This window comes from Microtus pennsylvanicus, chromosome 6, assembly GCF_037038515.1.
Source record: "Microtus pennsylvanicus isolate mMicPen1 chromosome 6, mMicPen1.hap1, whole genome shotgun sequence".
NCBI lineage: Eukaryota > Metazoa > Chordata > Mammalia > Rodentia > Cricetidae > Microtus > Microtus pennsylvanicus.
Genome location: NC_134584.1, coordinates 26,781,901 through 26,803,255, shown reverse-complemented (window position 1 = coordinate 26,803,255; position 21,355 = coordinate 26,781,901). Strand labels below are relative to the sequence as shown.

At 40.9% G+C, this 21,355-nt stretch overlaps 3 protein-coding genes across 3 annotated transcripts in view; 1 reads left to right on the top strand and 2 right to left on the bottom strand.

The window, feature by feature from the left end:
- Positions 1 to 1,692: 1,692 nt before the first annotated feature.
- On the bottom strand, positions 1,693 to 10,618 carry Brix1 (biogenesis of ribosomes BRX1). Its single transcript, XM_075975888.1, has 10 exons — positions 10,417 to 10,618; positions 7,950 to 8,061; positions 6,260 to 6,303; positions 4,591 to 4,661; positions 4,274 to 4,323; positions 4,100 to 4,173; positions 3,944 to 3,994; positions 3,740 to 3,841; positions 2,304 to 2,432; positions 1,693 to 2,096 (listed from the first exon to the last, which is right to left on the bottom strand). The coding sequence occupies exons 1-10, from the start codon at positions 10,573 to 10,575 to the stop codon at positions 1,827 to 1,829; spliced, it is 1,062 nt and encodes a 353-aa protein (XP_075832003.1). The 5' UTR covers positions 10,576 to 10,618; the 3' UTR covers positions 1,693 to 1,826.
- A 124-nt stretch (positions 10,619 to 10,742) lies between these two features.
- Rad1 (RAD1 checkpoint DNA exonuclease) lies at positions 10,743 to 16,876 on the top strand. The gene is made up of 6 exons (XM_075975889.1): positions 10,743 to 10,925; positions 11,231 to 11,457; positions 12,968 to 13,076; positions 14,364 to 14,622; positions 15,036 to 15,134; positions 15,623 to 16,876. Exons 2-6 carry the CDS (start codon positions 11,260 to 11,262, stop codon positions 15,798 to 15,800), a joined length of 843 nt encoding a protein of 280 aa, XP_075832004.1. The 5' UTR covers positions 10,743 to 10,925; positions 11,231 to 11,259; the 3' UTR covers positions 15,801 to 16,876.
- Positions 16,877 to 19,549: 2,673 nt separating this feature from the next.
- Positions 19,550 to 21,355, bottom strand: part of Ttc23l (tetratricopeptide repeat domain 23 like) — a 51,536-nt gene continuing 49,730 nt past the window's right edge. The window contains exon 12 of the mRNA XM_075977804.1: positions 19,550 to 19,651. The gene's annotated coding sequence lies outside the window, so the exon portion shown is untranslated. The remainder of the gene's footprint in view (positions 19,652 to 21,355) is intronic.

Sequence of the window (21,355 nt, the reverse complement as noted above, 5' to 3'; positions counted from 1 at the left end):
CCCTGAACCATCTCTCCAGCCCCCATACACACAGTTAACTTTGTGCTGGTTTTTGTCAACTTGACAAACTAGTCTCTTTGGAGGAAACCACAACTGTGGCAAAGTACTTTTTTCACATGGGGTTGTGGGCATGTCTGTGGGGTATTTTAATTGCTAATTCATGTAGGAAGGACCCCTGTAAGGGGTGCCATCCTTAGGCAGGAGGTAGGTTAAAAAACAAAACCACAAAGCTGTGACCTGGCTTTTTGGAGCCCATTCTCTTAGGAGGGATACCTAGCTCAGCCTAGATGCAAGGATGACTTGGTCTTGCCTCAGTGATATGCCTCTTTGTGGACTGCCCATAGGAAGCCTTACCCTGAGGAGTGAGTGCATTGGGGGTTGGGTGGAGGGGTAGAGGGAGCAGGAGGGCAGAAGAGGTAACTGGGATTGGTATGCAAAATGAAGATTGTTTACAAAAATAATTTAAAGTTAAAAAAAAAAAAGCTGAGCAAGCCAGGAATCTTGTGTTCCTCCTGGGTCTGTGCTTCAGTTCCTGCCTCCAGATTCTGGGCCTAGTATTTATCTACCCTCATTTCCCTCAGTGATGAACCTTGAAGTCTAAGATAAGTCTAAGATAAACCAAGTTGCTTTTGGTCAGAATGTTTATCATAGTACTAAAAACTAAAGGACAGACAAAAATCAATAATAAACTAGAAATTGTGTCTAGAATTATGTAACTATATAAAACTTCTAGAAATATGTAAGAGACCCTACCAAAGAAAAACAAGATTAGTCTGGCCCCCCTCCACACACACAAAATCCTTTTGCAGTTGGCATTCTCATTGGGAAGTCACACAAGAACATGAATGTTCTAATGGCTGGCAAGGTACAATTTTGGACCTTACAAAAATCATCAGAAAGCCTTGTTTAAAACCTTTGACCAGTTTTAACCATGAGTGTTGTAGAGATTTCTATATAGAAGTATTTGCCACAGCCATCACTATTAGAAAGACAAAAAGCAAGCTGAAGGCTCTTTAAAGGGATAAGGAATGATGCTGATATGGCTGTGATTACAAGAGAAACATATTCAGTTAGTAAACAGGCTGCAGATGTGGTGAAACACCCTCAACAAGCCATCTGATACAAGTCTAACATATATGTATGGATGTTAAAAACTATATATAACATCCGTGCATCCCCCCAGTCACATATCCCCACGATCACTGGAGGATCAAGTTGCTGCTTTCCCTGCTGCTACTGCTCTCTAGAAGCTGTAATTGTTCTTCACAGGAGGAAAATCCTCCAATATTCTTATATCCCATCCTACTTTTCCTTTTACTACGTCTAAGTAAATAATCTGTAGTAATTGCTTCTAATATAAATTTGAAATTTATCAATAAGACAGGCATTGGTTGGTTTTCAAAACCTAAGAATTAAATGTACTCTTGGTTGAGATTAAAGAAATAATCAGAAGTCAGTTTCCCAAGGCGTCATGAACTAGTGACTTCAGCAGTAAAAACTCAGTAAAATGACCATTCCCCACCTTGCCAACCACAAACTCTGCTCTGAGTGCCTACCACCTTTGTAAGTACTCAGGACCCAATAAACATGACTGAATTTCAGGCTGACCAGATTACAATTCTAACCAAATTGTCAGTGTGCTAAGTATCCAATAGCACTAAATGGGCTGTGAGAAGAACGGAAAGTAGCTGGTGCATTCTGGAGATGCTTTATTTAGAAAATAAAGGCACCCTAATTAGACATAGCTAGTTTTTGATACTACAAGTATTTACAAGTGGAATACAAAATAAATATACAGTAACTAGAGAAGCCAGTTATCCACTGATTCATTTTGCATTCCCTCTGTTCATCTTTTGCTGCAGTTTCCGATGCCTTTTGTAAATCCGTCTCTTTCTTGCTGTCAGATCTACTTTAGGCTCTGGCTTCACCCACTGTATTTCTACTGGTTTCTCCTCTGCTGGTATAACAAAGACATCTGCAGTGGGATCGGGTGGAACAATAGTCTTTGGTTCTTTCTTTCTTAGTTTCTGAACATCTTTGACTTGTTGTTTCTCTCTGTACTTTGCAGCTGTGATGGACCTTATGATACGCCGATGCTAGACACAACAAACAGTAGATGGTTTTTAATAAGGCCTCCACTTATGTCCTTTCACCCACACTCATTTTTTTTAAAGTAGTAAATTGTAATAAAACCAATTTAGTCATATAGGTGGCAAAACACTAATTACAAGTTGCAGACAAAAACCACCCACCCCAGAGAGAGAGAAAAAACAAAACCAAAACAATCAAAATACCCAGCTTACCATGTTTGGAGACTGGTAGTGAGGATTTTCATATAAAGTTGGTCCTCCAAAGCTTCCCTGAAAAATCTTTATGAGATTTAAGACAAAACGAGGTCCTATTTCCACCAGAGCAGCATCTTCTTCTATAATCTTCAATAAAAAAAGAAACAGTCCTCTGGTTTGGGTATAATATTGACAAAAGGTAAACTAGCCAAGCTGTCATCACGAGTGTGCTCTAAGAATTAATAAACCAAGCACGGCACACTTTTAATCTCATCACTGCTGGGCTGAGGCAGAGGCAAGTGGATCTATACCTCATCTACATACTGAGTTCCAGGCCTGCCAGAGCTACATAGAGGGACAATGTCTCAAACAAACAAACAAAAACAAAAAATGAAGCACAAGACCACGAGTGATAATCTTGGAAATAAAGGTATGGTAAGAACCTGGCAGGTGGCAAATCATAATACTTCTTACAGGACTCAGTTCTCTCCTACCACATGTGTCCCAAACAAACTCAGGTTACCAGTCTTAGTGGCAAGCATTTACCAGCTGAGCCATCTCAGCAGCCCCACTTTTTAAGATGGCTTCACTGGTATCTGGAGCTTGCAGTTAAATTAGGCTGGCCAGTCCACAAGCCCCAGTGATCTACCTGCCTCTACTTTTCCAGAGCTAGGATGATATACATGCCACTTATGCCTCAAGTCTTCATGCTCACATACCACGAACTTTACCTCTCAGTGCTTTTGTAAGTTGAGATATTTGAATTTGTTTCATATTTTAAGTCTCACAAACATTAACTTTCTTTTTGGTTGTCTGTTGAGACAGGGTCTCCTTACTTAGCCCTGGCCGCCCTAGAGCTCACTATGTTGAACAGGTTGGCCTTGAAGTCTCAGGGATTTGGCCGACATTAACATTCTTAATAGATCTACTCTCCGAAGTCAAATTTAACTGATACTGTAAAGCATCTTCTATAAAACATGCAGACAGGAGTCCTACATCTATCACTTGCTGCATGAACATCACTTGCTGCATGAACTCTTCTCCATTTTTCTGCACATTTGCATTGCCAAATTCCTGATAGAGATTTCCAGCATCCCTACTTCTGATGAGTCATGCAATGACTCACCTAAGCTGTTATTATAGCAATTATGTTTTTCGAAGTCTTACAGCATCCTACCCGTCTCCCTGCTGCACTCAAACACTGCGGGAGAGAAACAATGAACTGTCCTTTACAGGATTCCGGAAAGGCCGCAAGCCACTCAGCCCACAGATTTCCAATCTACTTTCTTTTCTAAATGAGTACTGTGGCTTGTTACAGATGTTATAGGTCACATCAAATGAAAACCATAAAAAGAAGTAGACAAGAGATGATTTCAAAGAACGTACATTTGCATTGTCAGTAATGCTATATATCCCAATATATCTAAGCACATAAAAAGTAAAGCAAGGCTAACCTGGAAGTTCCGAAACCATATCCTGTTATCCAGAATGGTGAATGTAAACACGTGGTCCACAAACGGCTGGCTCCTGGGGTGGTACCGTGGTGTACTAAAGATCTTGCAGGAAACAAGCCTGTTAGTTTCCATCCCAAAGCAAGTCCAGAGGAAGACAGTCATCTGTTATCCACTCTACAAATACTTGTTAGGGCAGTTATGTACCTGAACTAGGAGTTCTTTTAACAACGCATAATGTGGAAATTCATCAAAAGCCTACAAATAAAAATATAAATACATTATTTGAAATCAAAAGTACCTTCTTTAAAGACCTTTTTTTAATAATAACTAAATAGAATTTATAGTGAATGAGAAACTTACAGGGTCAAAAGACAAAAGGGGACGAGAACCTTTCAAGCAGTTTCCGGTCATCTTCAGTTCAGCCAGGGTATGAACTAAAGAATTGTAATGAAAACACAGTAAAGTCCTTTGACACAATTAACCCCCAAATTTCTAAGATTTTCATTGAAAAAAAAAATGTTAAGCCAGACTTACTATTCTGAACTAAGAATTTTGCAGATGGCCCATGAGGTGAATTGGAAAGCCTGAAATACAAGAAGAAAGTTTTTTAGAGGATTGGGATGCAGTGAGTGTTTACTGTAGGCAAATTATATAAAAAGCACGTGTATGGTATAGACAGCCCATGTCTCTAATATTCACGTCAAATGTTCTTTCAGGGCTTCAAATATTCTGCAATCAAACAAGTATACTCTATCCCTCCCTTTCACATAAATGGTTGATCTTGTATAAGATGGACAAGCAATAAACCCATTCCAACAGCCCGACTCAATTCTATTGTCATATTCTTTTACCACATATAGAGATCCTGCTTTTTCTTAGCTTCAAAGTAGATGCATTTATTGCAGTTTTTCATTTCACAGACCTAAAAAATAGAAAAATAAAAAAAGCAACAGATATTATTAAGAAGTAAAGTAATTTGCTGCAATAACCAGATTTCTCTAAAAAGATTTAAGCATGGCCACCAAAAAAACCCTGTGCATATTTACTCACAGAATTTTATTTCCTTTCTGGCATTCTACTCAAGGTAAACCTGATATTGTATGCAATCCTCTCAACTCTCTAGTCTATGGTATAATGTATTTTTTTTTTTACTGGCAGGGTACCATGCAGCCCAGGCTGGCTTTCTCCTGATACTCTCCCCCTCCCAAGTTTTGAATTACATGCCCAGCCAGCCTAGTATTTTACAGTAACTGGTGTCCTTGCTGTACTGAAGATGTCCTCTAATTACAGTCCCTGCATAAACAATGACAGAAAATAAGGCACCAGGCATAAGAGGTGCAATAACTAAACTCTATCTCAAAATATAACCCTAACAAAACAAAGATACCCTTTATTTTAAGCATCAACTTTTGAGTTTTAATTTTATAAAATTTAAAAATTTATTTACATAGGCTTTTGTTCAAGAATTAAGGGTTCGGTAAGAAGCAAAACCTCCTTCAGAGTGATTTAATCAACATCTTTGTTTTTTGTTTTTCAAGATAGGGTTTCTCTGTAGCTTTGGAGCCTGTCCTGGAACTAGCTCTTGTAGACCAGGCTGGCCTTGAACTCACAGAGATCTGACTGCCTCCCAACTCTGCCCATTTTAAATCACAAAACCATCATAAGAATAAATTCCTATGGTTAGTAATCTCAAGCTACCCAAGATGTGAACCCTGCCAACTTAAGAAATTTAAGTACATTTTTCTTTCTTTCTTTATTTTTAAAATTTTTGTTATCTACCTTTTGTGGCTGGTTTTATTTTTTAAACTACTTTCTGAGTTTGTATTTGCCTTCTCTACTGGAATGTTCTTCCGCCAATTTCCTTTTTAAGCCTGGAATAGTAAGTTGACAACTCCCCTTCAGAAAGGCTTTCCTAGTCTAGCTCAGCAATGAAAAATACACACACCACTTTCTTTCTCACACTTTCACCTGAAATTGTAGATCATGTGTGTCCTGTCTCTCACACTGCAAGAAAAGCTCCCAACAAAAGAGATTGTTCTAGCTCTGGTCAACAATGCTGCCACAGCTCGCACAATACTGTCATGCTACAGCAACATTTGTGCCAAACTACCAAATAAAAGCCTTTCGACAGCCAAAGAATTATCTTAAAACTGTTTAGAAAATTTCGCTTGGAAATACAAGGTTAGCAACTTCAACAATTCTTTGAAATTCTAACTATTACTAGTTTGTAATACTGCAAGAACAAATTTTCCCTGCATATTTAATATTGATAAAGTCCTTTTATACAATAAGTTTTCTATAGCCACAGTTTTGAAACTTTATATATGTTGATTGATAATTATTATTATGTATCTATTCTAAGTTTCACATATACTATCATGGAAAAAAAATAAGTGAAAGATTAGTGAAAATAATAAAATTTGAATTATTCACAAAATGATTTTTACAAGTCATTAAATAACCTTTGTTAAATGAGTTATCTTTTCGTTGATAAAATATTTGTAATAATTATAAAATTACCTCATTTATCACAAACAATTTATCTTTACGGTCCATTTTAGTATCTATAAAAAGAAAGAGAAAGCAATTAAATTATGGATTTGAAGACTACTTTACTTTGACTATATATGCTACCTAAATAATTATTTTTACAATAAAGATTTTCAAGACTGATTAGACCGAAAACCATTCAACCTCTTCATTCTTTGTAAACATAAACTAAGCAAGTAGTGGGCCAATTATGTAGTGCATACTTGCCACTGCTCTGGGGAATGGAACCCAGGGCGAGGCATCACTGGGCTACAGCTTTGTTCTGTTTTTAGCTTTTTACTTTATCCAGCCCTCTTATTACTTTCATTTTCAGACAGGGTCTAACCAATTTGCTCAAGCAGGCCTTCCACTTTCAATTTTCCGACCCCAAATTCCAAGTAGCTGGAATCGTAGGCCTGTGTCGCTTGGCCTGGCTCAAAATTGAAACTATTATTTTTTTTAAGATAGGGTCTCATGTAGTCCAGGCTAGCCTCAAATAGCCCATGTAATTGAGGATGGCCGTCAATTCCTGATCCTCCTGCCTCCAACCCCCTATCACTGAAATGACAGGTAAGCACCACTCTGCTCAAGCTCCTGAAACTAAAGAAACAAGCCATGTAGACCAAGCTGGCCTTGAACTCAAGAGATTCTGCCTCCTAAAGGACGGGACTACAGATTTGTGCAACCACACCTGGCCAATACTTACAATTTTAACTAATGTAAATATAATTTCGAATCAAATAAACCAATTTTAAAATTGGCTTTGGATAATCACAGGAATGAAAGACATCAATGAAAATTTTGAATTAGTTTCAGGGATGAAAGACAACACAATCAATGTCAGTTTGAGAAGCAACCATTATATAAAACACAATACAGAAACATCTCAGGGCACAGCCACCCACATCAGTGCAGAGGTCTAATCTCGGGGCAAACAGTTTTCACTGCTAAGTCATGCGTGGTGGCACATACTTTAGTCCCAACGCTGGGCTGAAGCAGGTGGATCTTTATGAGTTCCAGGTCAGCCTGGTCTACATACTGGCCTCCAGGATAGCCAAGGCTAGTGAGACCCTGTCTCAAAAAAAAATAAATAAAATATAAAATAATTTTTTTAAATTCAGAAAGCAATATATGCCAGTCCTTACTGAGTACCTTACCACCTTCTGATCATAGAAACCACTGTAATGAATCCTTGGACTTTTAGAAAATGTTTCTATATTAAGATACATGTTTAAGAAAATTTTAAAAATGTGAATTCTGTCAATAATTTATTACAAAATGTTAAATTTCTTTAAAAACTATGGTACTTGAGAAAATAAACTTTAGAAATGTATGTGTGTATTTCCCTGTCGATCCAGTCAGAGGTCAACTTCAGGTGTGTTCTTCAGGGGTGGCTCACCGTGTTTTTTGAGAAGGGTCCTAGAGCTTGCCAACTAGTCCAGGCTGGCTTGCCCACAGGTCCCAGATATTCTCCCGCCTCCATCTTCTAGAGCTGGAGTTACAACCGTGACATAGGTCCTTTACGGCAGTTCTGGGGATTAAACTTCACTGACTGAGCTATACCCCCAAGCCTTGTATTGTGGTTCTTTACCTGACAAGGCTGAGCAAACAAGGAAATATGTAACGATATCAATTCTGCAAATGTGTGCATACAAGCTTAAAGTACACAATATTGAAGTACCTGCTTTAGAATGAGGCATCAACATTCTCAAGTCTTGCATTAAGTGTCTTGTTCTGAAATTTATTCCTCTGGAAGAAAAGATGAGGATCCGCTCCTTATTTTTCCATTTGCCCTAAAGAAAAGAAAACTTTAATATCTTGTGCTGAACTTATCTGGTGTGTTTTCACGAGAGTTATTAGAACCAGGCATGGTGGTATACCTCCATTAGCCCCAGCTAGTGAGGCTGAAGCAGGAGGACCACTTGAACCTAGGAATTTACAGCTATGCCACAAACAGTGTCTAAAACAAACACATTTGTCCAGCCACCCCTTACTACCGTAACAATTCCTTCTTAGCACTTTTTCATTTTTAAAAATTTTTATTCTCTGAATTTATAGTCTCCTATGCTCATTCCCAGTTTAACTATGCACAAAAATATAAGAAGTCTTTCTAGTCCTAATAATACACGTATTAAAGGAAAGCCTCAAACTCAAGTATCCTTATATCTGGCAAATTTCCTTTCTGTCCTTTGTCCTTTCCTTCTTTCTGCTACCACCATTTCAGTTCCTCTGACTCTGAATATCCCATTTGCCTTTATTTTCTTTTTTTTTTTTTTTGTTTTTTTTTTTTTTGTTTTTCGAGACAGGGTTTCTCTGTGGCTTTGGAGCCTGTCCTGGAACTAGCTCTTGTAGACCAGGCTGGTCTCGAACTCACAGAGATCCGCCTGCCTCTGCCTCCCGAGTGCTGGGATTAAAGGCGTGCACCACCATCGCCCGGCGCCTTTATTTTCTTATATCGCCATCTTAAGCACTGCTAAATACTTATCAGTGCCTCTATACAGTTGGGAACGCTTGTGCAGTGTCTTGTCTTAAACCCTTACAGCTGACTGTGAGCTGCAAAGCTCTTGAAGCCTGGCGTCCCCAGACAGAAGCACTCTGGCAGCTGTCTAACGGCCAAATCATGACTTTACCTCCCAGGGGTTTTCACAGTTCAAAATGGCATATGCCCTCTATTACTGGATTCTAAAATACTGCCCAACATTGGCCCTGAAAACTGCTCATCCAACCTGGTTCTAATTTTAGATTTTCTTTGTCTCCCAACTTTAATGCCTTTGATGAATTTGATGAATTATTTTTTATTCTCTCTCTCTCTCTCTCTCTCTCTCTCTGAATATCAAAATTAAACCCTTTCTTTGAAATCCAGCTCAGAGGCGTCCTTCACGTTTCCTCACTATCTTAAAAGTAATCTATATCTCATGAATTCAATGAATGCATCACAGAGCGACTGCCTAACGATTCGCACATGGTTGTCAGTTCCTAAAGGAGGGGGAGAGCACTAACATGTATTCAAAACCTAAAAGTCCAGCTCATTTTTCTCAAAAGTAGCTTTCCTTTCAGACTAGAGGACAAGATTTAACTGTTAATTAAATCTGGGCTATAATTTACATTTCCTTTTTACCTAAAAGCTACAGTACTACACTAAGCACAGAGGACAGATATTAACAGGTCACAGGCAAGATCTTTTCCTCCATTAACACATTTTCCTTAAGGGGTTTTCAGCTGAGTGAAAATTAACTCTGTTGGCCTTCTGAATATGCATATAACTTTCTATGAAGCCCTCTTTCCTTCGAAACGTCAGTATTTCTGGAAGAAGTCTTGTCCATCATCTCTGAGATGCCAAGGCCAAGGAAGCTCACCTTGGCAGAGGGTGAACTGCTGAACACAGAGAAAACTCAAGGTCTAGTGTAATATTTTATTATCCCTAAGATCCAACCAAACAAGACATAACTTTAAAGGTTTGGCAAAGAAACTTCGGACCGGGTGGTGATGGCGCACACCTTTAATCCCAGCACTCGGGAGGCAGAAGCAGTCGGATCTCTGAGAGTTCAAGGCCAGCCTGGTCTACAAGAGCTAGTTCCAGGACAGACTCCAAAGCTACAGAGAAACCGTGTCTCGAAAAACCAAAAGAGTGAGAGTGAGAGTGACGAGAGAGAGAGAGAGAGAGAGAGAGAGAGAGAGAGAGAGAGAGAGAGAGAGAGAGAGAGAAACTTCAGGATCCTGTCTGATACCGGTCAACATTGGCAGGGAATAGAAGGAATGGGGTAGATATACCCAAAAGAGAAAAAAACAAATTAAAAATAAAACAAAGAACAACGTCGACAAAATCCAAGGAAAAACACTGCCCTGAGATGGCAGGGATGTGGGGATCCTCCCGAAAAGAGGTCCTCGTCGAGGGTCTTTCAGGGAGACGAGTGAAAACAATATTAGAAGTAAAAGCCCCGTTAAGTGGCCTCCTTGGCTACAAGCTCTACGGACGGCAGACTCAAGGAGGCCACATGCATAAAACTTTAACATACACATGGTCCAGTTCAGTCAAGGGGATCCCTAAGCTCGTGATCCAGGAAAGCTTTGGCTGCAGTCACGTTGGTAGCCGATAAGCGGCTCACGAAGCTTACGCCACATGCACAACCCTGGAGCTGGGCTTTTACCTTGCAAACGGGACCTGGGATGCGATCCCTATCTTCCTCTTCCACCTCATTTGTCACAGCCGCCTGCTTAGCTGGCTTCCCGGTATCTTTCCGACTCTTTTTCGGCTTCTTTGCCTGAACCTCCAAATCTCCACGCCGCTTCCTCTTGGTCGCCGACATCTTGCCTCGCCGCGTTAGTGGCCCGCCGTACTTCCGGTTCTGCCGCTCGCGCCTCCTTCCAGTCTCTATGATAGTACACGCTAGGTTCTGGGTTAGTCATCCAGCCGGAAGGAGCCTTCTTCCGGTCTTGCGGTAGACTATCTAGGCTGGCGGCGGCTCGGTGGTGACGGTGGCCCGCGGGGCGGCGGGGCGGAAGAGCGGCGGGAGCTGTGCTCCAGGCTCGCTCGCTTCGGGACGCTCATTGTGTCTGTCCTTCCTGGGACGGGGCTGGAGAGGACCTTGAGGCGTCGGACGTCGCCGCAGAGTCAGGGGCTTGTGCCCGGGGCTCCCCTTGTGCGGCAGGCGGGCTGGTGAGCCGGGTGACTGTCGGGGCCGCGGCCGGCCGGGTTGGCGGCGCTGGGAGCTGCCGAGTAGACCCTAAGCGAGCTGCGACGCCTTTTTACCACGTGGAAACCGCGCCAGTTACAGCTGCCCTGTGAATCGCTTCTTTTCCCCTAGAATACGAGGAAACCGTAGTTTTGAGACAGGGAGATAGAATTTCCCCAAAAGTTGAAGACCGTACAGTGGCAAGAAGCGGGGCACTTTTGACAGCCGATTTCGGATTGAGGTCGCCAGCCCCATTAGCACTGATACAGATCTGTTGTTCGTCTCTCAGGTTTTCGGAGGTTTGGAAGAGGAGCATCCATGCCTCTCCTAACCCAGCGCGTTCCGGACGAGGACGAGCAGTACTGCTTAGTGGCCAGCCTCGACAACGTTAGGAATCTCTCCACCGTCTTGAAAGCCATTCATTTCAAAGAACACGCCGCGTGTTTTGCTACCAAAAATGGACTCAAAGTTACCGTAGAAAATGCAAAGTGTGTGCAAGCCAATGCCTTTATTCAGGTATGGGGGAGCGGAGGCCCGTTTGTAGCATTCGCCTGGTTATTAAACTTTGAAGGACTTCTAAAAAATTCAAGTTAGAGAATAAAATGTCATTACTTGATTTATTTTTTCCTTTCCTGCCAACAAATACTTTTCCCATCGTGTCTCACACAGATAATGATTACTAGTGATAGTTTATTAAGGTTAAACTATGAGGCACTCTTCTCATCGTTTACCGCTTTTAAAAGTCCTCACAAAAATAGGCACATATATCGTTCCTGCTTTACATAAAGTGGTAACTGCAACAGATTTGATTTCAGCAGTCTCCTGATGAAAACTCAGAATGTTTGTTTACTCCTTACATTGTCATTCTTGTCCTGCACGGTTTAGTTTTTCATCTTACTGACTGTAGTAGCATTTATTTTTATTTTATTTTTTGAGCTGAGACAGGTTCTAACATAAAACCCGTTACCTAGAACTTGCTTTGTAAACCACACTGAACTCCAGGGCTAGGAAAGCCACCCGCCTCTACTTTGCATTGAAGTACTGGGATTAAAGCCCTGCACCATCACCTGTAACTGTAATCTATTATAGCTATAATCCTATCCTTTATATGGTTCAGATCGGAGCTCAACATTCAGTTCATATTTTTGAACATGTGTATAGTATGACCTCACAAATGGAGAAATAAAGAAAGCATGGTTTCTGTCTTCAAAAGAAGTTGGAGGGGCTCAGCAGTTAAGAGCTCTGGCTGCTCTTCCAGAAGTCCCTAGTTCAATTCCCAGTACCCACGTGGCAGCTCACAACTATAGTGGTAACTATAGTTCCAGGTGATCTGACATCTTCACACAGACAGAACATCAATGCACATGAAACTAATTAATTTTTTAAAAAAGTAATTAGAAACTATTGTCATTCGTGCATTATTAAATTGCCCTGTTTTCAGGTTACTCTAGCCTGAATGACACAAGGAAGGAGTAAGGGAAGTGGGTAATAGGTTTATATCCAGAAATGAAGATGAAGGACCATTGTTTGTGGGGGGAGTGGTCTCTTTTGTTGCTTTTTAGTTAATTTTTTTTAATTTTTGTGTATGAGTGTTTTGTGTGCATGAATGTCTGCTAAAGGTATGTATCTGGTACCTTCAGAGTACCTTCCAGAAGAGGGTGTTAGATCCGCTGGAAATGGCTACAGATGGTTATGAGCCACCTGGGTCCTCTGGAAGAGTAGCTGGTGTTCTTAACTGCTAAGCTATCTATCTCCTCTCCAGCATCCCTTTTAAACTCACACATTTTCATCATACCCCCCCCCCACACACACACACTTCAGGAGCTTCTAAATGAGACCCAACAATTAAACCATTGAGTGGTATTTCAGTGGGTAATGGTTGACAATTTGCCATATCTCAGTGGGGAATGAGAAATTATTCTCATAGAGTTGGCACAGTATTGTTCATTTTTAAGTGTAAAATGAAATATTGCATGTGAATTTTCATTGTTTACGATAACCCTACTTTCATGTTCACTTTTTGCAGGCTGAAGTGTTTCAAGAATTCACCATTCAGGAAGAATCTGTTACTTTCCGAATTAACTTAACTATCCTTTTAGATTGTTTATCTATTTTTGGATCAAGTCCTACTCCAGGTAAACTTTATTGTTATTTTATTATTGTTTATTTCCTAGGTGAGTCTAGATTCTGTCTGGTTGACAAAATCAGCTCACAAGGCTCTAAGATTCTAAGTTTAAAATCAAGACTTTAAACAGTCATTAATTATATCTTTAACATTGTGAAATTTGTTTTAATTACATATTTCTCTAACTTACTCAGAATTGACATCTACTTACAGGTAGAGAAAAACAAATTTTCCTGACTCCCAGTCTACCATGTTTAAAATGGTTGGCTAAAATTAAGACTTTTGTAAATTATGTCTGCTTCCTCAAAAAGTTTCTTCAAAACATATTTTTATTTGCTTAGGAAATTATTTTTAGAGATTAAAAAATTCAGTTGCCATGGGCATAAGATTACAAGAATCCAAGAAATGATTTTATTTCGTAGGAAAGTAACTTGGCTGTAGTAAGCTAGGGAACATTTAGGTACTGATCTAAAACCATGGCTTTGCACTGGCCGCTACACTGTTAATTTTTGTTTTGTAGACAGGGACTTGAGTATAGCTCAGGTTGCCCTTAAACTTGAGGTATTTCTGCCTTAACTGCCAAGTGCTGGGATTACGGTGTACTCTGCAATGTTATGGACCATGGCTGGCCTGGAGTCTGCTGTGATCTCTTGCCTGTGCCTTCAAAATACTGGGATAATGGGTCTGACTACACCTTTTGAACAAGTGAGATGGTTAGTGAGTAAAAGTGCTTACCCAGCAAGCCTGGCAAAACCTGGGTTTGATTCCCAGGTCCTTTAGGAGCACCAACACCCAAAAATTGTTGAGTGACATCCATGGACATGCCATGGAATTCATGCAACCACACTTACAGCCATTATCCACATACTAACATCTACAGAAAACATGTTTTTAACTGCATTTTCTAACGCAGTTCCCCCGCTGGTTTTTCCTAAGAGTATGTGCTTTCCCAGATCCCTCACTGGCTCTCCTACCAGGAGAAAGGAGCCAATTTAAGGTGTTAAATAACATCATCAATGGCTACCCTTTCTTACTACCAATTTGATTTAAAATAATGCTGTATCTCAGTAGGAGGCATTTTTCTGAGGCATGTTTCCATTTTAAGTGGAAAATTCATCTAACAAGCTAAGCTTGCTCTCGTGTCCTTGCAGTTACAGGAATTGGGATCCTTTAAGAAGAGACATGCATTCTAGAAGCTTCGCAGAATAAATTATTCTTGAGGCAGTATGTTTGCCATTTGGAGGGAAAGCTAAACCCAGAGCCACAGAGCTGAGCCCCTGTGACTTCTCATTTGCAGGGACTTTAACTGCACTTCGGATGTGTTACCAAGGCTATGGTCATCCTTTGATGCTGTTTCTAGAAGAAGGAGGAGTGGTAACAGTCTGCAAAATTAACACCCAGGAGCCTGAAGAGACTCTCGATTTTGATTTCTGTAGCACCAATGTTATAAATAAAATTATCCTGCAGTCAGAGGGGCTGCGGGAAGCGTTTTCTGAGCTGGACATGACGAGTGATGTTCTACAAATCACCGTATCTCCTGACAAGCCCTACTTCAGGTACGTGAGTGCAATTATCCTTAATGTGGTCTGGCAGTGGATCCAACTCTACACCCAACATTTGCTTGAGTTGTAGGAATTTTTTTACCCCTCCTAAAATTCTCAGAACTTTCAGAAGCATTTGATTAATTTATAATTTTGGCTAAGCAGCTACCTACTGGGTTCTGAGAATCTTTCAGTCTTTGTTCCCTAGTGATAGGGTTATAAGACTTACAGTCATATCTGGCCATTATGTGAGTTCTGAGGATTTGAACTCAGTTACCTGAGGCTTTCACTGCAAATGTACTTGCCCACTGAACCATCTCCCCTGTTCCTATAGCCAGTTTTTTAATATGTCATTTAAGGCAGCATGAGTCCTAATATTGCTTATTATCAAATCTATAAATGAATGATTTGCTTACTTTCAACTCTAGGCTATCTACTTTTGGAAATGCTGGAAGTTCTCACCTTGACTATCCCAAAGATTCTGACTTGGTGGAAGCATTTCACTGTAATAAGACCCAGATCAACAGGTCAGTTATTTTTTTGTTTTGTTTTGTTTTGTTTTGTTTTGTTTTTGAGACAGGGTTTCTCTGTGTAACATTTCTAGCTGTCCTGGAACTCACTCTGTAGACCAGGCAGGCCTCGAACTCAGAGATCCAAATGCCTCCCTCCCAAGAGCTGGGATTAAAGGAGTGTGTCACCATGTCCCAGCAACAGGTCAGTTCTTAATATAAAGGCTGCATTGTTGATAAAGATGAAGTTAAGTACAAAATTCCCATATAAAACCAAACCAGGTAATTTTTAATATGTTAGAAAATGCATCACATTAAAAAAAAAGTAGATGGGCTCTGGCTTTCCCGGGGATGTTGGGTTGTAATCACAGGTAGATAAAGCGAGAGAAAAGACCAACACATTGGCAAGTATCTGCTGCTAAATAGTTCCTAGCTAACCATACTTGGTGTTGTGTGCATTGCATTTAGTGGATCCAAATAACAGCTTTTCATTTGCTCTCCTGCAGATACAAACTTGCTTTACTGAAACCCTCTACAAAGGCATTAGCTCTATCCTGTAAAGTATCTATTCGGACAGATAATCGAGGATTCCTCTCACTACAGTACATGATTAGAAATGAAGATGGGCAGATATGTTTTGTGGAATATTACTGCTGCCCTGATGAAGACGTTCCTGAGTCTTGAATAATTCGTTGTGAATATTTGTGTGTATTTATAGTTGTCTTGTCACTCTGACTGCATAGTCTTCATGATTTCATAGTGGATTGTCTGCAGAGACTCATGGAGAAAACAAGATCAAGGTTCCATTGTGTAAATATTTTTATTTTGTGAATAAATATTTTTATATAGCCATAAATTAATCTCACTTATTGTACTGCCCCCATGAATATCTTTATTTATGTGTATGTCCGTTTTTGCCTACTTTGGATGTATATGCACTGCATATGTGACTGGTGTCTACATAGTTCAGAAAAAGGCATTGAATGCCTTAGAATTGGAGTAAAAGATGGTTATGAGCCACCATGTGGGTTCTGAGAACCAAATCCCGGTCCTCTACAAGAGCAACAAATGCTCTTAACCTCTGAGCCATCTCTCCAGCATTCCCCTCTCCATGACTATCTTTAGAATTTATACATATATATGTACTCAGGCACACACACACATATGGGATTCTCTGTGTAACAGCCCCGGCTTCCTTTGTAGAGCAGGCAGGCTAGCCTTTGTAGCTAGCCTTTGTCTTTGTAGATAGAGCTCTGCCTGCCTTCTACTCCTGAGTACTGGGATTAAATGTGTGTGTCATCATGCCCAGATCTATAGCTTATTTTTTCCCTGAATACCATGTACAGATAGCCTTCAGGGTTACAGGTTTTCTTGTTCTCGGAGCTGCTTAATGCAGTTAGCACCAGACACCTTCCATTTGTCTACAGAAGCCTCTTGACCAAATTGAAACCAGCCATTAAGAATTTTTGTATTTTCCTGAGTAGGTTTTACTAAAATAGTTTTTGAGGCATATAGTCTTTTGTCACTAGAAAACATAGTATTAAATTGTAGGAAAAAATACACAACTAAAATGAAGTTTCTGACTTCACTGTGCTAGGTACTAGCAACTTAGTGTACATAGGTACTAATAGTTTTGGGGTATGGTATTTTGTCATGAGAAAATACTGTCATTCTATTGCTATATTCATTTAGCATTCCTGGCAGTTAATCTGTTTTTCCAGTCATTTTGACTCCTGTCCCCAAATAAAAATACCCAAGACAACTGATGATTGAAAATGATTGGGTGCTATCTACCAGAACGTGAGGGTGCCTTTGGAATGCCCCAGCCTAAAGCAGCACACAGAGCCCTGCAGAGAGCTGGCTTGGGGAGAAATGAATCAGGTGGCTAAGGCCCAGGGTTAGTAGTGATGACTTGTGAGAATCCCAGACAATCTCAGGGTGTCCAGCAGCTACCAAGCAGGAGATGTTTGTGAACTGTAGTGTGTGTTTTAAGAGGGAAATGGAACAATCTCCTAAGTGTCAGAAAACTTTGTTTCCATGAACACTAGAAGGAGAGCCACTGTAAACTGTAATTATGAAAGGCAGCCATTCGCACTTGAGGGAGCACGCTTTTCCTTTATATTTAAGACAATATTGTAACACTTGGAATTTTTAATTGCTTTCTACTAACCCCTCTCTCCCAGCATACACTGTATATTGTCTTGTTTCTGATCAAGTGGAACTTTGATAAGAAAGGGTGTGGCTGTCTCAACCCATAAGCAGAACTCTGAATTTATGGACAGGTTGCTTAAATGTGTCCAATATGGCAGATTTTGATTTGGGCTTGGATTTCTTCTAACTTGCTATGAAGATCATAAGAAACTAGCTTACCCTTACACACCCAAAAATGCCACTGCCTGTTAGCTAATTCAAGAGAGTTGTGTGGCTCAGGCCCATTAGCAGCAGGAAGCATTTGTCTACAGCCATACCACCCCAAACATACACATTCTAGTAGGTCTCAGAAGCTTAGCAGTGTTAGTACACATTAGTACTTGGATGGGAGAAATATCAAGAGTTAATTGTGTGATCCCTGTCACTGGTTCCCAACAGACTGATTTAGAAAGCTTGCTACTTACCTAGTTTTCCGAAGAGAACGCCATTTTAAATTAGGTTATGCTATGCTGAACATTTCTACTGTTCTTAATGGTACACAAAACAGTAAAAATTTCAAGTTTGTGAAACAACTCATGTTACCACGGTGGATTCATGCCTATACACTTGTCAAATCCATAAACTAGTGTGTGGCAGTGGAAGCGACTATCCCAAGCTGACAAGTCAATGTGGAACGTCTGGATACCAGCAAATGTCCCATCTCCAGGCAGGGCTAAAATGAACAATGACAAGCCGAGTAACCACTAAACAATGACAAAAAGAAGAGTCAGGGCAGCACCCGAGGACATTGATTCTGAGTGCCAGACTAAAGCGTGCTGGGAGAACACTGGCAGCAGCTGGAGAAAACCTGCCAGTCTGTGGGCTGGCCTTGAGAATACGGTGCGCGCAGGCTCTGGCCACAGCCAAATGTCACTTTGGGATTGTGTGATTATTGGATTTTACAGACTGAACAAATGTAAAACCAAAATGTCCTGTGAGTCCTAAGTGGTAGGGTAGTTGGTAGTGAGACACCGCGTTCCCCAAAGTCAGTTCAGGTAACAGGGTGAAGAGAGGAGAAGTTTTAAAGTTGTATAAACAACTATGAAATTTCTCTCTTGTCTTTGCACCCATGAAAAATCCTATGATTCAGTAATGCCTACTTCTTTCCTAGATATTTCAACAGCTGAGGAATGTCTTCACAAATCTCTCAGCCTTCCTTTTATAAAGACTTATTGCTTATTTCTGTGTGAGGGGGGCACACGCCATGGCACCTGTGTGGAGGTGAGGAGACAGCTCTGGAATCCGCTCTTGGCATGGACCTGGGGGCCAGAGTCTCCCTTAGTCTATCTTAGGTAGAGCATACAGTGTCTCCCTTAGTCTCTCTTACATAAAGCAGTGCTGCATGCTTTAGGCTAGCTTGCTATCAGCTTCTACTTCCAGTTGATTTTCCTCTGCCTCTCTTCCCTCCCTAGGAGGGCTGGGATTACAGACACGTGCCACCACACCCAGCTTGGGATTTTTTTTTTTTTTTTTTTTGAGTTCAGTGACCGAAATCAGGCAGTCGGGCTTGCACAGCTAAGCCTTGTATGCGCGGAGCCACCTTCACCAGCAGACCCTTTCCTAAAGATTTTTGACTCCAGTTTGGTGGAGGCAGTGTGGAAGGAACAACAACCAGCTGTAATCCAGGGATAACTGCCAAGATGACCTTAGACAAAAAACCCTTAATTTCTCTTGTCCTACCTACAATCTTTTCATTTATCAAATCAAGTCTATTCTAATTCTGATACATCGTCAGATCATGCACGGCAAATGTCTCAGGAGACCCCAACATTGCTCACAAAGCAGTTTTAATAGCCTTAAACAGGCTGTGACTAACACCACTTTCAAGGACGCTCATGGATAAACTGCTTAGTAAGGTACTGTCTAATTTTTTTTTTAAACTCAGGACTGGGGATATGGTGCTGTACTGGACCAGCACGTGGTTCTGTTCAGCCCATAGTATCTAGAGGGATGGGGAGTGGGGACATGGACTTAAAGGAATGAACTACAATTAGAAAAGAAATGGAAGATGATAAGTCATAATAAGCACAAATTCCTGAGAGAGACACATGAGAGGTGAGAAGTCCAGCCTAGACAGCGCCATCCAAGACCTCTTTACCAAGTTATAGCCCCCGACCGGTTCTAAGAGCTCTTATGTATCCCACCTGCAGTGCTGCTAGGTGGAACTTTTTCCACAAGAATTTCCTCAGGAATCCTTAGTTTTAAAAAAATCTCTTTCCCTTTGGCTCCGCCACTGCCGTCCATGCTGATAAAAGAATGTTGTGCTTTAGCGTTCAGGTTAGCAACCAGTTGTTTTTATTGTTGGCTATCTTATGTAGAGTTTTCCTTCACTGATAGCGGAAGGCCTAGAAGGAAGGAGAAAGCATTTTCATTGGTCTTGGTTTTTCCCTTAGCTGACAGTCCTCCCTGCCTCAGCTGTGTGGAAAAGCTGTGCTCACCCGAGGCAAGGACAGCATAGCATGGCTCCACAGTACCCAACTCAACCCTGCTGCATCTTTAAACATGGCCAAAATAGAATCAGAGTCTTGGGTTTCTCCCAAAAGACCTAGAAGTTCTTTCCTGGACTTAGTTGGCAAAGCCAGGTAACAACTCCCTGGGTCATATTTAACAGCAGCTGAGAAAATCCTACCTAATTTATCCAATATACTTCAGGATTTTCGAGTAATTTCTGAAGAGCATGGAGATTCGAGTCCCAGTGGCTGTAAGAGGACCCATCTTGCCTGCTTCCAGCCATTAAGGCTTCTATACTCCTGTTTCCTAATACTGGAAGAGGTGAGCTAGCTTAGACGTATGGGCCAAAATACTCATCCACAAAGTTTCTATAAAGAGCGGTTTTCAGATGCTATGTGTGCCTCAAATCTGCAAAAAGGGTGATTTTCATAGCCCTTAGAGGGATGCAGTTACGACATTCCACAGAAATCTCATACACAATTTTGCAAGGAACTTGTGGTTTTAAGCATACTGTCACTAAAGAGGGCTGCATAACATACAGGAAGTTATCTGTGGCTTTCGTTACCTAGTCAGTAAAGGAGAGTTCATATTAGCAGAGGAAACAGGCACAGATTCAATTCTGCTCAAGGGTCACACCAAATCAGAGGTGGCAGAAGTTGTGAGGCACAAGTCAGCTGCCACATGGTGGCAGGATTCCCCTGCACAAAATCCTCTGTGATGCAAGAGCATTGACTTGCGCTCTGTATAAGTCTCTGCTTTGGGTTTAAGTGTTTGTTTCAAACTATATATTTGCTCTTTTCAGGGGTTCTAGATCCCAATTGAAATGCTAACCAACAAAATGTTTTCTGCATTAGCTTAGAGTTAATTTTCCTAGCTCCTACTCCATTTGTTTTAAGCATCAATGCTGCAATAAAAAGATCATAAACTCACAGCAATAAAAATGACTGTGAATTTAGTACGTGATTACTGTGGGCCAACACTTTGCAAGTATTTTAGCTGCTTCTCCCAGCAATCCCGACACAGGTAAAACTGTCTTCTCTATTTTATAGACACGCTGAATGGGATTACATATGACTAGAAGGTATCGTGGTTTGAATCCAGGCCTCCCGGTTTCCAGAGCTAGAGTGGAACTGTGGCCCACTATGTTGCCAAGGCTGATCTCAGGGCTTACGTGATCTGCCTGTTGCCACCTCCCAAGCAGCTGGGACTAGATGCAGGTGCCACCATGCCCAGCTTTGGAACTACTCCTCTACACCCCCGTGAATTATAAGGAGCAGTTAGTTCATAGGGGCATGTTAAAGTCCAGTTTCTCTGATCAGATAAGTGGTGGATTGTTGAAATGATGACTGTCCTAAGACTTCACCATGCCCTAAAGTAGGACCCACATTCTTTACCAAACTACAAAGGCATTCTTGAACCCTCAGAGCAAGCATGTCCCACACCCTTTGATTTGAACAAAACCAGCTTGGTCGATCTGTGTCCTAAAGAGAGTAAAGAGCTTCATTTGCTAAAATTTAAACTTCTGGTTATTTCAAAAAGAACTCAGGTACACAAAAATACAGCATTAAAAAACATAGTAGCCTGCTCTAAAGATGTAG

What these genes read in the sequence shown, in the direction of transcription:
- Brix1 (XM_075975888.1), bottom strand. Translation starts at nt 10,575, where the DNA reads ATGTCGGCGACCAAGAGGAAGCGGCGTGGAGATTTGGAGGTTCAGGCA. An exon ending in TAAAAGAACTCCTAGTTCAG is followed by an intron (nt 3,842 to 3,943) that starts GTACATAACTGC and finishes GTTTCCTGCAAG; the next exon opens with ATCTTTAGTACACCACGGTA. An exon ending in ACTACCAGTCTCCAAACATG is followed by an intron (nt 2,097 to 2,303) that starts GTAAGCTGGGTA and finishes TGTTGTGTCTAG; the next exon opens with CATCGGCGTATCATAAGGTC.
- Rad1 (XM_075975889.1), top strand. Translation starts at nt 11,260, where the DNA reads ATGCCTCTCCTAACCCAGCGCGTTCCGGACGAGGACGAGCAGTACTGC. An exon ending in AAGCCAATGCCTTTATTCAG is followed by an intron (nt 11,458 to 12,967) that starts GTATGGGGGAGC and finishes CACTTTTTGCAG; the next exon opens with GCTGAAGTGTTTCAAGAATT. An exon ending in TGGATCAAGTCCTACTCCAG is followed by an intron (nt 13,077 to 14,363) that starts GTAAACTTTATT and finishes TCTCATTTGCAG; the next exon opens with GGACTTTAACTGCACTTCGG.